The sequence below is a fragment of the Oncorhynchus masou genome, chromosome 24 (genome assembly GCF_036934945.1).
Source record: "Oncorhynchus masou masou isolate Uvic2021 chromosome 24, UVic_Omas_1.1, whole genome shotgun sequence".
NCBI lineage: Eukaryota > Metazoa > Chordata > Actinopteri > Salmoniformes > Salmonidae > Oncorhynchus > Oncorhynchus masou.
This window is the reverse complement of record NC_088235.1, coordinates 35,343,096-35,358,894: the sequence shown is the minus strand read 5'-3', so window position 1 is coordinate 35,358,894 and position 15,799 is coordinate 35,343,096. Positions and strand designations below refer to the sequence as shown.

The 15,799-nt window shown below is 43.2% G+C and overlaps 1 protein-coding gene across 3 annotated transcripts; it reads right to left on the bottom strand.

Moving 5' to 3' along the window:
• Positions 1-466: 466 nt before the first annotated feature.
• Positions 467-15,088, bottom strand: LOC135512083 (hormone-sensitive lipase-like). 3 transcript variants are annotated; one of them, XM_064933734.1, is made up of 12 exons: positions 15,014-15,088; positions 12,291-12,369; positions 11,559-11,808; positions 8,753-9,037; positions 8,370-8,460; positions 8,032-8,177; positions 6,861-7,046; positions 6,573-6,728; positions 6,250-6,394; positions 5,857-6,084; positions 5,241-5,623; positions 467-4,825 (listed from the first exon to the last, which is right to left on the bottom strand). In XM_064933734.1, exons 3-12 carry the CDS (start codon positions 11,796-11,798, stop codon positions 4,604-4,606), a joined length of 2,082 nt encoding a protein of 693 aa, XP_064789806.1. In that variant the 5' UTR covers positions 11,799-11,808; positions 12,291-12,369; positions 15,014-15,088; the 3' UTR covers positions 467-4,603. The 3 variants fall into 3 exon arrangements, with proteins under 3 accessions (XP_064789806.1, XP_064789807.1, XP_064789808.1); XM_064933735.1 differs by lacking the exon at positions 15,014-15,088 and adding an exon at positions 14,489-14,569; XM_064933736.1 differs by lacking the exon at positions 15,014-15,088 and adding an exon at positions 12,535-12,798.
• Positions 15,089-15,799: the final 711 nt, after the last annotated feature.

Genomic DNA, 15,799 nt, shown 5'->3' with positions numbered 1-15,799 from the left:
GTACATGAGATACTTTCCTTTATCCACAATGATAGAACAGGAGGCCATTTAGGAGTTGAAAAACTCACCAGTAAAATTAGAGCAAGATTTTATTGACCAGGCTGGCAGAGAGACATTAAGCAGTGGTGTAAGGACTGTGTGCTGTGCACTGCATACAGGGTCCAGTCCCCAGAACAACCACGACGAGTTCTGTCCCAGGCTGCCCTTTTGAGAGGATAGCTGTAGACTTAATGGGTCTGTTTAGAGACGGGACGAGGTAACAAACACATTATGGTAGTGTCAGATTATTTTACGTGGTCAGAGGCATATGCCATACACAATCAGGAAGCAGTAACAGTGGCCAAGAAACTGGTAGAGGAATGTGTGTTGAAGCTAGGCCTTCCTCGTTCTGCAACCAGGGGCAACATTTTGAATCTACTCTTTTTAGAAAGATGTGCAATCTTTTACAAATGAATGAAACACGAACCACAATCAAATGGTTTAATGGATAGAGTGAACAGAACTCTGATCAACATGCTGACAATCAAAGAAATTGGGATGAGATACTCCCATATGTGATGATGTCATACAGGAGTAGCCTTCAATCTTCCACGGGTTCACACCATACAGGGTGCTGTTTGGTGCTGAAATGACTTCATTGGTTGATGTGGTTATGGGAACACAAAATGAAGGGGAACAGTATTTTTCTCATGTGCAAAAGGTAAAAGGGTATTTAAGCACTGTAAGGGAATCTGTAAAGAGAAATCACATAAAAGCCACAGGTAAACAAAAGCAATACTTGGATTCTAAAGGTGACACCCCAGAGGTATGAGGAAAATTAATGTGTGGCTTAGAGACTACCAGAGGGAAAAGGGGTTGTCACTCAAACTGAGAAAGAAATTGAAGGGTCCTTTCAAAATGTCAAATAAACTGTCAGAGGTGCTGTATGAAGTAGTACAGTGTAATGGACCTTATCATACCGTGATACACTACAACTGGCTCAAACCTTCCTTTGGCGTTGTTTCCGAGCATGAGGGGGTAAGGTAATGTTTTATACATTCTAAAGTCTCTCAGCCTATCACACAATGTTATGCAAATTAGTTGCTGTATGTTATGATGCGGAAGGCATGTTGGAGAGTATTTGGGAATGCTTGGTGTGCGGTTGGTCAGTTTTGGTGTGCACTGTATGTTCATTCAAATAAAATGTGATTATTTAATGGGAAATCAGTGTTAATGCTAGTCAACAAACAACGTGAGGGTTTCTGTGTCCTTACAGGTTCTTTACAATAGCATCTTGACACATCACACAGACCGGTTTTGTCAGGCAGCTGTTATTTGGGATCCCGAGTGACGCAGCAGTCTAAGGCTCTGTATCTCATTGTAAGAGGCACTACAGTCCCTGGTTCGAATCCAGGCTGTATCACATCCGGCCGTGATTGGGAGTCCCATAGGCCGGCGCACAATTGGCAAAGCGTTGGCCGGGGTAGGCCGTCATTGTAAATAAGAATTTGTTCTTAACTGACTTGCCTAGTTGAAGGTACAATTTTTTAATAAGAATGCAGGCTGCGCAGCAGAGCTAGCCTGTGTGGTGTAGCTAAACACAGTCATGCCAACAATTTGTTTAATGCGGCAAGTGCTTTGTTCAGTGCATTATGCAAGTAGGCCCAAGGCAAGTATTTATATCAGTCCAATATGCCGCAGACCACAAAAAAGCCAACTAAATCATATTCAATACAATTACACTCCAGGCCAGCATGTATTCCTCCATGGACCGGCGCGGGTTTGAGAAAGACTAGACGATGAATCATTTTATTGAGATCACACTTGGCGCACTTAATATTGCAAGCCCAGTACAGAATAAGGGATGAGGGGCATCATCGGGCACACAAGATATAAGCAACTACACTGAACAAAAATATAAAACACAAGATGTTTTAGTGTTGGTCCCATGTTTCATGAGCTGAAATAAAAGATCCCAAAAAGTTTTTATACCCACAAAAAGCTTAATTCTCTCATTTTGTGCACAAATTTGTTTACATTCCTGTTAGTGAGCATTTCTCCTTTGCCAAGATAATCCATCCACCTGACACGTGGCATATCAGAATCAAATTAAACAGCATGATCATTACACAAGTGCACCTTGTGCTGGGGACAATAAGACAAAAGGGCCACTCACAACACAATGCCACAGATGTCTCAAGTTGAGTGTGCAATTGGCATGTTGACTGCAGGAATGCTCACTAGAGCTCTTGCCAGAAATTAATGTTAATTTCTCTACTATAAGCCACCTCCATCATTTTAGAGAATTTGGCAGTAGAATTTGGCCTCACAACAGAGTGCCAGTCGGAGCCTCACAACAGAGTGCCCCATGGCATCAATTGGGTTATGGTATGGGCAGGCATAAGGTACAGAAAAACAATTGCATTTTATCGATGGCAATTTGAATGAACAAGAATACCGTGAAGAGATCACGAGGCCCATTATTTTTTTTTTTAAGTATCTGTGACCAAGAGATGAGCTGTCGACCGATTAATCGGCATGGCTGATTAACTATGGCCGATTTCAAGTTTTCATAACAGTCGGTAATCAGACTTTTTTATGACGATTATGGCTGATTACATTGCAATCCACGAGGAGACTGTGTGGCAGGCTGACCACCTGTTACGCGAGTGGAGCATCAAAAGGACCTTGTGGCTGCAAGGAGCCAAGGTAAGTTGCTAGCTAGCATTAAACGTATCTTATAAAAAACAATCTTCACATAACTTCACATGGTTGATGATATTACTAGGTTAACTAGCTTGTCCTGCGTTGCATATAATCAAAGCGTTGCCTGTTAAATTTACCATCGAATCACAGCCTACTTAGCCAAACGGGGGAAGATTTAACAAAAGCACATTTGCGAAAAAAAGCACAATTGTTACACAAATGCACCTAACCATGAACATCAATACCTTACTTAAAATAATTTTTAAACCTGCATATTTAGTTAAAATAGATGCATGTTAGCAGGCAATATTAACTAGGGAAATTGCGTCACTTCTCTTGCGTTCTGTGCAACAGAGTCGGGGTATATGCAGCAGTTTGGGCTGCCTGGGTCTTGCGAACTGTGTGAAGACCATTTCTTCCTAACAAAGACCGTAATTAATTTGCCAGAATTTTACACAATTATGACATAACATTGAAGGTTGTGCAATGTAACAGCAATATTTAGTCTTAGGGTTACCACCCATTCGATAAAATACAGAACGGTTCCGTATTTCATTGAAATAAACGTTTTGTTTTCGAAATGATAGTATCCGGATTTGACCATATTAATGATCAAAGGCTCATAGTTCTGTGTTAATTATAATATAATGTCTATGATTTGATAGAGCAGTCTGAGCGGTGGTAGGCGGCAGCAGGCTCGTAAGCATTCATTCAAACAGCACTTTACTGCGTTTGCTAGTAGCTCTTAGCAATGCTTGAAGCACAGTGCTGTTTATGACTTCAAGTCTATCAACTCCTGAGATTAGGATGGCAATACTAAAGTACCTATTAGAACATCCAATGGTCAAAGGTATATGAAATACAAATGGTATAGAGAGAAATAGTCGACGCGTCATTCTTCCTATAATAACTACAACCTAAATCTTCTTAAATGGGAATATTGAAGAGTCATGTTAAAAGGAACCACCAACTTTCATATGTTCTCATGTTCTGAGCAAGGAACTTAAACGTTAGCTTTTTTTACATGGCACATATTGCTCTTGTACTTTCTTCTCCAACACTGTTTTTGCATTATTTAAACCAAATTGAACAGGTTTCATTATTTATTTGACACTAAATTGCTTAAGCATTTCACTGTAAGGTCTACACCGGTTGTATTCAGCGCACGTGACAAAAACTTTGATTTGAATTGACTTTATGTATTATATTAAGTTAAAATAAAAGTGTTCATTCAGTATTGTTGTAATTGTCATTATTACAAATATATGTATACATTTGTATTTTTTTTTTTAAATCTGCTGATTAATTGGTATCAGCTTTTTTTGGTAGGGTATACGGTTGGGTATACAGGACATCCCAGCATTGTGTTATTGTTGTCTGAGGCTCACAGGTATGGGAAGGTTTACCCCATAAGCCTGAAGTGAAGGTGTCTAGCGTGGCGTCTTTTCTGCCACAGGGAGACACGGTTGTTAAGCCCATATAAAGCCCCTCGCTAAAGCCACAGCCTCCCAGGACACTCAACGTCTCTCTCACCCTCTGACACTCAAGTGTTTTTTATATATTTTTAAACTCAATAAAAATGTGTGAAATTGCATTTGTGTGTCAGTATTGTTCTCAAACCTTAAGCAATATGACATTTAATTGATTACAAATGACATGACCCTTTCCTGGACTAAAAAACACTAAACTGTGAGCATTGACATCACCCTCAGCAGATGCTCTTTAGCCAGTAACTTCAAATATCACTCATAATTAGAAAATGCTTTCCTCAATAAAGCAGCATTCAGTCAGTGCTAGTCAGAAAAGTGCAAGAAAGGCAAGGGTGTTCTCTTTCACTTTTGTGAGGACAACAACCAGTTTTCCCCTTGGTTTTATTAGGCAGATGGTCAGCCCCATTATTATTCCTTTCAAACATTGGTCACTTGCGAGTACAGGAAGGCAGAGTTTTCTGCTGGAAGACCTCCCTGATTCGCTCTACGCAGATGTCGGAGGCCACCTTTATCTCCTCTGCGTATCCCGATAGGCTAAGGAAGCCATGTGGGAGGTCTTCCACGACCCTTAGGGTCACTGGTTGGCCCATATTCCGCAGTTTCCTGGCGAACATCACAGAGTCATCCAGCAAAGCATCCAGTGCAGAGGCCTGTGGGGACAGACAGGGGAGTAAAAACTACAGAAAACTCAGAGATTAAAGTGGAAAAACCATCAATTGTGGAGTGAGATAGAGACCAGTGAACAAGGACAAAATAGGCCTGCTGCAGTAACATGTTTCTTGTTTTTTCTTTCTTTATCTTTTCCATCCCTCTCAACCTACAAACCCATCTTCCTAAATCAGCATTTCCCTAACTCGGTCCTCGGGACCACAAGGGGTGCACGTTTTGGTTTTCGCCCTAACACTTCACAGCTGATTCAAATGATCAAAACTTGATTAATTGATTATTTGAATTGGCTGTGTAGTGCTAGAGCAAAAACCAAAACGTGCACCCCTTGTGTCTCGATGACTGAGTTTGGAAAATCCTGTCTTAACTGCATTGACTCGCCCCCTCCCCATCTCTCACCACTAAGTGTACATGTGGTAGTCCACGCAGTAGGTCGTCAGAGGCTAGCAGGGGTGACACAAACGGGTTCTTGGCGGTGGGACAGCTAGGCGGCTGGATCACAGACAGGCGCTCGGAGCGCAGGGGCTCAAAGCCTTCCGGGTAGTCCCTGGGGCCTGAGGAGGAGTCGGGTGAACATGGCAACACTGATCTCTGGTGGGCCTTGTTGTCCAAGGACCTCCGGTGAGACCATGACCATGACCCTAGGACCTCTGCGGGAATGAAGGACTGGATCCATTTGGACGCCCCGTGTGAGAGGTCACTGATCAGCGAGGCGGTGTCTCTACCTAGAGCGCTCAACGTGCTGATCCCCTCTGTAGGCTGAACCGTCTCAGAGTCTACACCTGGAGGGGGTGAAAAAGAGAAAGACAAGGTCATTTGGAAAAAAGGAGAAATAGTCACTTAACTTTTCCTATTGAAAAACAATACCACACATATAAATACAGTAAGGTAGTGATAGCTACTCTTGAGGAAAAATGTACTTTCTATGCCTGTGATATGTGGTTGTCCCACCTAGATATTTAACTAGTCGCTGTGGATAAGAGCATCTGCTAAATGACAAATGTTTAAAACATACCTGTGTAGGCGTTGATACACTTGGAGAGCACCCCTAAGGGCAGCAGTAGGTCAAAGCTGGTGAGAAGGCGGGAGGGCGAGGCTTCAATGGTGAGCAGTGTAGCAGGATATGCAGCCATAATTCCATCAGGGATGCGCACACCGCAGGCAATGGCCCTCATGGACACAGTGATGCAGAGGTTCCCCCCAGCACTGTCCCCAGCCAGACACACACGCTCAGCAGTGGAGCCTAGGGCAGAGGAACAGACCAATCAGTACCAGCGGGTACGACAGACGTTTTGTTGTAATTCTGCAATATAAGATGTACCAATATGATTGAGCCGAGGGTCCTCTGTCGAGCTAAGAAACCATTGCCTTTGGCTCTTAGCTCTAACACAGTGGTAATGACACTGACCCAGAAGATGGCAGTTCTTGAGGGCCCAACAGTAGGCGTAGAAGCACTCCTCCAGGGCTCTGGGAAAGGGGGCCTCAGGTGCCAAGGAGTAATCCACAGACAGGATGGGGACATTCAGATCCTTGGACCAGCTCTTCAGATAGTTCTGGGAGATGGAGGACAGATGGAGATGTGACAGTAAAATTAAACAGCAAGGTTAAACAATATGAAAGTATTCATGGTATGTGCTGAGCCCCAAGCTCCACTTAATTACTGTGAAACTAGGGTTTGGGTTTAGAATAAGTCATTTCAGGCGACACACCACTACCCCCAGGCCTATGTACCTCATGGGATTTGGAGGTCTGGGACACGAAGCCTCCTCCATGGAAGTGGATCAACAGCCAGGGGGAAGGAGGTCGCTTCTGGGCACCAAACGGTACTAAAGACAGGGAAATGGGTGGAGCTTCTGTACGAGCGAAGGCTAGCAGCTCTTTACTGTCCTGAAGAAAGAGAGAGGGTAAGATGTATGCATCATAACTGAACACTTTTTACAGTAATATGATTGATAAAACAGTGTAGACCTGTGATAAAATCATCAGTTAATAAGCACAAGGTAAAAGCTGAGTTCTCACCTGTCCTTCTCGAAGCTCATAGGAGATGAGGCGCATGTTGACAGGTCCAGGGCCCCAGTGGGCCACTGGCGGGGACACAGGGGTAGAGAGACGGGGGTCTGAGACCAGGGGGAGGAGTAGCGGTTCAGGGGGTATGGTCAGGGTGAGGTTCACTTGCACTAGGGTAGAGGTTAAACTGGCAAATCCCTGTGGAATGGATGGACAAAAAAGATGTAGGACATTGCAAACAGTCAGAAAAGGAAACAAACAGGAAGATGGAGTGAGCAAGGAGAGACTGAGTAAATAGGAGAAACGCTGCTCCCCCTTTGTAGAGTGGTGTGATGAATCACACTTGGTCCTCAATACCAATAAGACCAACGAGATGGAGAGGAATACAAATATCTGGGTGTCCTCTTAGACAATAAACTTCAGTGGAGTAAATGTACAGACCTGATCAACAAAAAGAGTCAGAGACTGCGTCCTCAAAAAGCTGGGATCTTTTAATGTTAATTGTACTATACGGACTCTGTTTTACAAATCTTTCATTGAGGGTATTTTAACTTTTTATATTGTTTGTTGGTTTGGCAATGCCACTGTCAGCCAGAGAAATATGCTGAGAAGGATTATCACCACAACAAGAAGGGAGTCAAACAGACAGGCCTGGATGAGATCTTTAAGGTCAGGGCCCTCCGCAAGGCTCACAAAATAATTTTAGACCCAAGCCACCCCCTGTACCCGGACTTCGAACTACTCCCCTCTGTCTGCAGGTATAGGCTCAAGAAAAACACAACTAGACCATTTGTGCCAGGTATGATATCCCTCCTAAATAGCTTGGGCCAATGTTTCTATCGACCCAGTAAGGCCAGCAGGCCAGTCTCTTTTTATTGGTATGTAACTGTTATGAAAGTTGTATTGTCAATTTGTTCTGTATTTAAATGCCACTTTAAACATGTACATGACACTGCGACAAAATTTCCCCATGGGGACAAAGTAAATATCTGCTAAATGTACAAATATTCTGCAGATGATCTTACCAAGAGTGACTTACAGTTAAATCCGTTCATCTTAAGGCATCTAGGTAAGACGACCACATACAACAGTCATAGTTTAAACTTTTCCTCAGTACAGCTGCCATCAGCAAAGTCAGTGCTTGTTAGAAAAGTAGAATTAGTTAAGAGCCTCCTCCCCTCACCGATACAAGCTCTGATTCGGTGAGGTTCCAGAAGGACTTCCAGAACTTCATGTCCAAGTTCTGGGTGATCCGCTCATATTCTTCTCCTCTCAGCTCTGGATCGATGACATACTTCCCAGAGGTAAGGAGGGAGAATGCTGCCATGCCTAAGGGATATGGAGGAGAGCAAATGGGAAGTCAGTATAGCACTGCACACTATGCACTAACTTTGTAAAATGACAAAGGATTACCATAAATCTTGCAATAGGCCCTACAAGGTAGATAATCAGTCAGTTGTTATGACAACTAACATGTCTAGTTTTACAACTTGATACAGCCCAAAGAATTCAGAGACTGACCTAACCCGGAATGCTGTTTTTCGTAGCTCTCTCCAAACGAGACCATGCTTATGATTAATGACTGCAGGATCGGACGAAGGGAAGATGAGAACTGGGGAAGCAGAGGGGGAAAAAATATTTCAGAATCTATTCATTCCCCAAGTACATTTACACATACCTGGAATTTGACTTAGCGAATAGTTGCTGCCAGCAATAAACAACATACATACAGAATACAGACAACAAGTCAACATACAGGATATACAATATAAACATAGTGAACATAAGACTCTGGAGAAAAGCTGATTTACAGTGAGGATATACAATTTCCAGAGGGAATATATCTCTAGTACCCCCGGTTGAGAACCACTGCTCTATAGCATCTCCCCATGGTGGTGACTGACCTGAAAGCCCAGGCAGCGGCCGTAGAAGCAGGCCTTGTGCATGGAGGCATACTCCCTCACCAACCACCTGCTCAGCTCTCCGTCCTGCTCTCCGTACAGCTGCCCGGGACTGTTGTCGTGGAGCATTCCCTGGGCAATGTAGAGGAGGGCCCGTAGCTGACACAGGACACTGCCATAGGCCTCCATCTCTGAGGCGTTGTGGTCGGCCCTGAAGAAGGCCCTGTGGCAGTTAGAGGCAATGTAGCGGCCGTTGTGGATGATGTGCAGAAGGCAAGACTGCAACACCTGTGAAATTTGATTATATTTTGTTTGCTCTGAAATATGAATACAAAGATGTAAAATATAAATTTGTTTTAATAATCGAAGGAGCTTCATCACTCCCTCCCAGGGCCGGCCCTCCCATTAGGCAAGATTCGGCCACCGCCTACGGCGGCACTTGAATTTGGGGCTGCATTTTGACAATTGGCTGCCGCCATCCGGGCGCCCCTAATCGGCTGCTTCACTACCCACGGCACCCCATTCCCACTTCTCCCGAAGTTCACTCCCACTATCCTTGGTAGCTATGGTGATGTGTGTTTATATGTGATTATCCAATTGCGAAACATTGAATCTGCCAGTTATTTTTTCATTTCTATGTGACGAAGACGATTAGTGATTAGGGCAGTAGCCTAACCTAGCCTGTTAACTTTGGCTAGCTACTACTAGTGGATTATATTTTAGCTAAATCTATAGAGATTTGAAACAATTTTCTACCATGTCAGAGACAAAAACTAATCAGGTATCAAAAATCTAAAAAATAAAATTAAAAAAAATGAGAAGAGGAATTCAGGGATGGTCAGGGATGGAATCAGGGACTGGAAGAATCTGTGCCACCTCCTCAGCTCGCATGAGAAGTCACATGACCACCTAGATAGTTTCCAGAGGTGGAAGGAGCTGGAGAACAGGATGGGGTCCAATCAAACTCAGATGATTTGATTTCAGGACCGTGGACCGCTACCAAGAGAAAACGTTGCTGACTGTAATGCAGCGCCACAGCAGAAGAAAGAGGCCACTAGGTGGAGATGAAATAAATTCAATATGTCAATAAAAAAAATCATTAAGGCTAGGTCATTGACATGAAGCTTATTTTACACTGCTCCAGTGAAACGAGGCCTGTCATGCATTTATGAAAGCAGTTGTTTCTAAAGCTCAAATGATCTTACTCCGTTTTACAGTTCTACAGGAATATAAAAATGTTATGATGTTTAACATAAATGTTAAATATGTTATATAAAAGTGTTATTTTTATTGTAATTGTAACAATTATGTGGTTGTGCCATGTGTGATAACAGGTGGGATATTATTAATAAGAAACTTGGTTTCCGGCCACCTGAGTGGCACAGTGGTCTAAGACACTGCATCACAGTGCTAGCTGTGCCACTAGAGATTCTGGGTTCGAGTTAATGCTCTGTCGCAGCCGGCCTTGACCGGGAGACCCATGGGGCGGCGCACACAACATCGTCTGGGTTAGGTGAGGGTTTGGCCGGCAGGGATGTCCTTGTCCCATCGCACACTAGCGACTCCTGTGGCGGGCTGGGCACAGTGCACGCTTACACGGTTGCCAGGTGTACTGTGTTTCCTCCGACACATTGTTGTGCCTGGCTTCCGGGTTAAGTGGGCATGGTGTTAAGAAGCAGTGCGGCTTGGTTGGGGTGTGTGTCGGAGGACGCATGGCTTTCGACCTTCGCCTCACCCGAGTCCATATGGGAGTTGCAGCGATGAGACAAGACTGTAACTACCAATTGGATAAAAAAAATATAACTTATTTTCCTCCTATAGGTTGCATAGTGATAGCAACATTGTAACTCTCCGATGAAGGGGTACAAGTAAAATTCCCTTCTGCCTGGAAAGGGACCTTCTATATGTGCACGCTTGCACCAACATTTTCTATGGGCATAAACATATATAATTGGAAATTAAGAAATAATCTTTCAAAAAAATAAGTGGTAAGCCTACCTGTTTGACAGACACAATTATCTAAATACCTCCGTGCCTGGGAAGGGCTTGGTGTGTTTGACTAAAACCAGGGCTCGAATTGAGTGAGGGTATTACATATCTTTTTGCTCTTTTCTTTAACAAAGGGTATCTATTGGTTTGCTTTACATTTTGAAATAAATACATAAAATGTATCCAGATTTTATCCAGCGTTCTAGAACAATGCTTAACTCTGATGCCTTATGGTAGAAACAAGCTCTGAAATGTCTGTGAAAGACGTGACTCTGACCCATGTGGTGATATATTGATTCCTCTCCATGACAGTCTGAAGCGAAACTGCAGCCTATAATATTCGAGGAGATCAAAAAAATATACTTTGCTATTCTGTCTTTTCTCTTTCTGAAAAGACAAGATGTTTGTTTATACCCAGGCAGCTTTTAGGGAAGCACTTATGTTGTTGGGTTATATAACGGACGAGTAGCCAGCAGTTGAAGCTTATAGGCTCTACTGACGCAGAAAATTGTTTCTGGGTGGAAAGGTAACTTTTGAAAGTGCCATGCTTAGACATCCTATAGAATCTAAGATGTAATCATTTTTGTCTCACCTAGGGCGGCAGAACCTCTAGGGTATTGGTGATTTTATCAATGTAATCAGATTGAAAAGATTAGACTATGTTATTGACATTGTACTGACTTTATGGCCTACAAACCAGCTGTGCTAAAATTTGTAGCATATGGGCGGCAGAACGTCCAGGACCGGCCCTGCTCCCTCCTATTTTCCCCTCTGTGGCAAGAGAATGAGAGGCAATCACAGAGTAATAATTCTACCGTACCTTGACCAGTGTGCGATACCCATTCCCAGGGGTATCAGAGTCAAAGTCATAGTGGTGGTAGACTGCAGTGATGCCAGAAACCACAGGTTCCAGGGCACGACCATGGTCCTGAATCTTTCTCATGCATGTCACCAAGCGCCTGGACACGTCACCATATGGCAAGTCAGGAGGCCCAGACAGAGCAGTGATGTTTTCCTTACACACCGCCTCCAAGGATGTGAACACAGCTATCCAATCCATACCTGAGACACTAGAGCGAACACATACAGAAATATAAACCAAACCTAGACCAAAAACATTATTTTATTTCTGAATAATCACACTATATCTGAGCTTTGAAAGTTTAAATAAGGAGATATAAAAATCATTACATCTGACTAACCTCTTTAAAATGACTGGTTTGGTTGTTTGTGTCAAAGGTCAAAGATTAAAAGATGCAACTAGCACAGGACTCCTCTTACAAACTGACTTAGCAAAAAATATATAAAAAAATAGGCTGTTGACATTTATCAAAATGTACACTAAATATTGTCCTAAAGCCTTAATTTACAGGCCTAGTCAATAGAAGAGTAGGCTACTAAGAATCAACAAATCAAACCAACCTTGTTCCGGTATATATGACTGACAAGTTATGTAGGCTATATGCTTGTACGCCAGATATGTAATAACCATGTTTCCATTACAGGTTAACGTTAGCTTATACAAAACGTTGAAATTGATTCTTCAACTAACCTGCTCTTGCGACAACGTCTTCGTTCTCGATTTGGGGAAAGGGTGCCTTATAAATGTCAGTATCCAGTTGCAGGGGGTTCTACAAAAAAACAGAAAATATATATTTTAATTAAATTCATGTTTTGTACGTCACGAGCAGGTTCCTAGCAATTTTAGGGTGTGTTCGTAAATTCAATCTGGATTGCCTGAGGTGCGCTCTGGGGTCGCTCTAATCGGGGAGTAGGGTTTATACGAGCGTTCTGACCTCACAACGGCAGTCAAGCATCCACGCTAACTGGCTAACGTTGGCTAGCTACTTCCAGACATACTAGCAGAGCTGGTTAGGCTGTTCATGTTATCCAGAGATCTGGTGACTGTCACTGTGCTGCTGTAAACAATTTAATTACGCGTTTTTGCCGAAACCGGCCATATTCAACGAGTGTTGAGCGTTCGTAAATTCGTCAGTTATTCTTCGCTCTGGCACACTCAGATAGATGAGTGTCTTCTGAAATCGGTGTAGATGGCCAGAGTAAATTTACGAACGCACCCTTGCTGCCCCGCATCTAGCATTTTCCAGCATCTTTGCAGGAACTCGTCGTTTCTATGCGACGCGGCCACGTGTAGACGTAGTTGACGCGCGTCACACAGTGCGACCAAAACAAAGACTGACACACATGTAAAAGGTATTTGTCACTCGATACAAAACATGGATTTAAAATTTTAAAAAAGTGTCACACAAGCATGAAGATCTTGTGCTAGAGGGGGGCCAATTGGGTGTCCATGCAGGAACCCCGGAATTGCAGTTGAACACTAGTGCATCAGACAGGGTTCTGGAGAACGGAACAGCCATAATCGGTGCATCCTTTGACCCGCGAGTCCTGTCGTACTGATCCTAGCCCAAATTACTAATGCATAGCGAACGTTCTCTCTTTGTGGTGTTTTGGGAAACGTATGTTAGCCGTAATATTCGGCCGTTGTAGGAAATATGTATCGTTAAAACACTACACGACTTACGGACGTGCTCCCAAATATTTCCGTCCATCCTCCCAGGACGTGGGTGCTCACATATTACGGTGATTCCCTAGTTGATCATACCCTGCGTTTCTCGGTTGTCGTAGGAAAAAAATCCGACACACAAACAGAAAGCTGCTTTATTAGTGTGCACTTTCTGTGCAGAAATATTTGTTTTAAAGAGACGGAGGCCCAGAATATAGACGCAATATGCAATAATAATGATAATTGTATTACCTTTTGTTTTTTGTCATAGTAGGGAAGCAGATGTGATATTGGTACAGTTTGTTTTGCACTTGAAACGGTCTAAAACAGCAAATCCATTAAACCGGGGCACCGGGCCATGTAAAACGATCTCCCTCATTGAAAAGGCATTGTGTTATCTCCACCAATCTGTATTCTATCACCGCAGTCCACATGTTAATTTCCTCTTCGCCATACAACAATATGCACGACCAACATTTACTGACATCTGACAGGTGTCTGGAGAACAGACATTGTCGGTGCGTCCTTCACCCGCTCAAACTACCAGATTCCCGGAGTACTGATCCTAGCCCAAGTTCATAGGAATTTCCCCCGATCATGAAAAGGTATGTATACCTGGGATAAACTAAACTCCACCGCTATCGGGAAACTGGGCCCTGTTCAATGTCCCTTAATATATTCTTAAGCTTCCTTCGTTTCCCCGAGTGGCACAGCGGTCTAAGGCACTACATATCAGTGCTAAAGGAGTCACTACAGACCCTGGTTCGATTCCAGGCTCTATCACAACCGGTCGTGATTGGGAGTCCCATAGTGCGCACAATTGGCCCGGCGTCGTCCGGGTTAACGATTGGTCGGTGTAGGCCGTAATTGTAAATTAGCATTTGTTCTAACGATTGGTCGGTGTAGGCCGTCATTTGTAAATTAGCACTTGTTCTTAACTGACTTGCCTAGTTAAATAAAGATAAAAAAAAATAAAAAAAACAAGTCACCTTTCATCTAATTACTCAAGACTCCCCAGCTCTCAGAACGTAACCAGCTGCTTGATGACGTCACCACACATCGGCAAATAAACAACTCCACTCTTCCCATTATATAAACTCTAAACTGGGACACTGGTAGCCGCGATATCATCTTTCCTGACGGTAACCACATGTAAATCCATATAGTTAAAAAAATAGCACTTTCAAACACGACATAGAACTTTGGTAAAAAGTATAACCTACCCCAGCTTCAGCCCTGCTCAGTTGAAACAAAAGGGGAATCATCTGGTGCTTGACTGATGGACTTTAAAATTCCCCCAAAATGAATTAACCCCAGAACACTTCTATTGAAGATTATCCGGGAGAATAAAAACAAGGAGCTATCGGTTGCGGCGTAAATCGAATCGATTTATTGAAGGGAGAAACATATTTAATCAGAGGCTCTGATTAAAGCGATTCATACCGAAACGCAAGCAAATAGTTTGTCCCGTCAATACATGTCAGATTTACGCAAACAGTGTTATTACATTTTTTTATCTCTTCATAGTCACCAGTTGAAGTGTCCTACTGTACATAACGTTTTTTTTCTACGACATTGAATTTGGCCGCCCAAGACTGGCAAAAAAAATGGTGACGGACGAACGACAATTAAACAAGTTACTTCAAACGAACACTTGCAATAAACGTGCGACCTATGTTTACGAGAAAAGTTAGTGTACAGTATGATCAAATATGGAAAGCCTTGCATTGTACAGCCTACAAACTTACCAACACACATCCTCTATTCTTCAGTTGACAGTTTCTGTTTCGCCCCACCGATTGGGGTGCGTTCAATTCGTTTAAAAAAAACAAAAAAACTTTGGCTTCATTGTTTCTTCTTCTATGGTATAATGGCTGTCCGCACACACGTTTAACGTGCATGCCTGCCGCCACCTACTGTGCTGGAGTGTGCAATTGATCATGGTTTGTATAATTCTATACTACAAACACCCATATTAACTTCTAAAACCCCCTCCCCTCCCCATCCCCAAAACACATCAAACCTTTTCAAACTTTTGCTCTGTAATGTTGAGACAATCCATCTTTAGGATTACTCATCATTTAAAAAACCACGTGGCCAGTAACATTTTTATTTAACCAGGTAAGTTGACTGAGAACACATTCTTATTTACAGCAACGACCTGGGGAATAGTTACAGGAGAGAGGAGGAATACGCCAATTGTAAACTGGGGATGATTAGGTGGCCATGATGGTATGAAGGACAGATCGGGCAATTTGGCCAGGACACCAGGGTTAACACCCTACTCTTACAATAAGTGCCATGGGATCTTTAGTGACCAGAGAGTCAGGACATCCTCTTAACATCCCATCCTAAAGACGGCACCCTACACAAAGCAACGTCCCCAATCGCTGCACTGGGCATTGGGATATTTGTTTTAGACCAGAGGAAAGGGTGCCTCCTACTGGCCCTACAACACCACTTCCAGCAGCATCTGGTCTCCCATCCAGGGACTGACCAGGATCAACCAGCTTCAGAAGCAAGCCAGCAGTCGG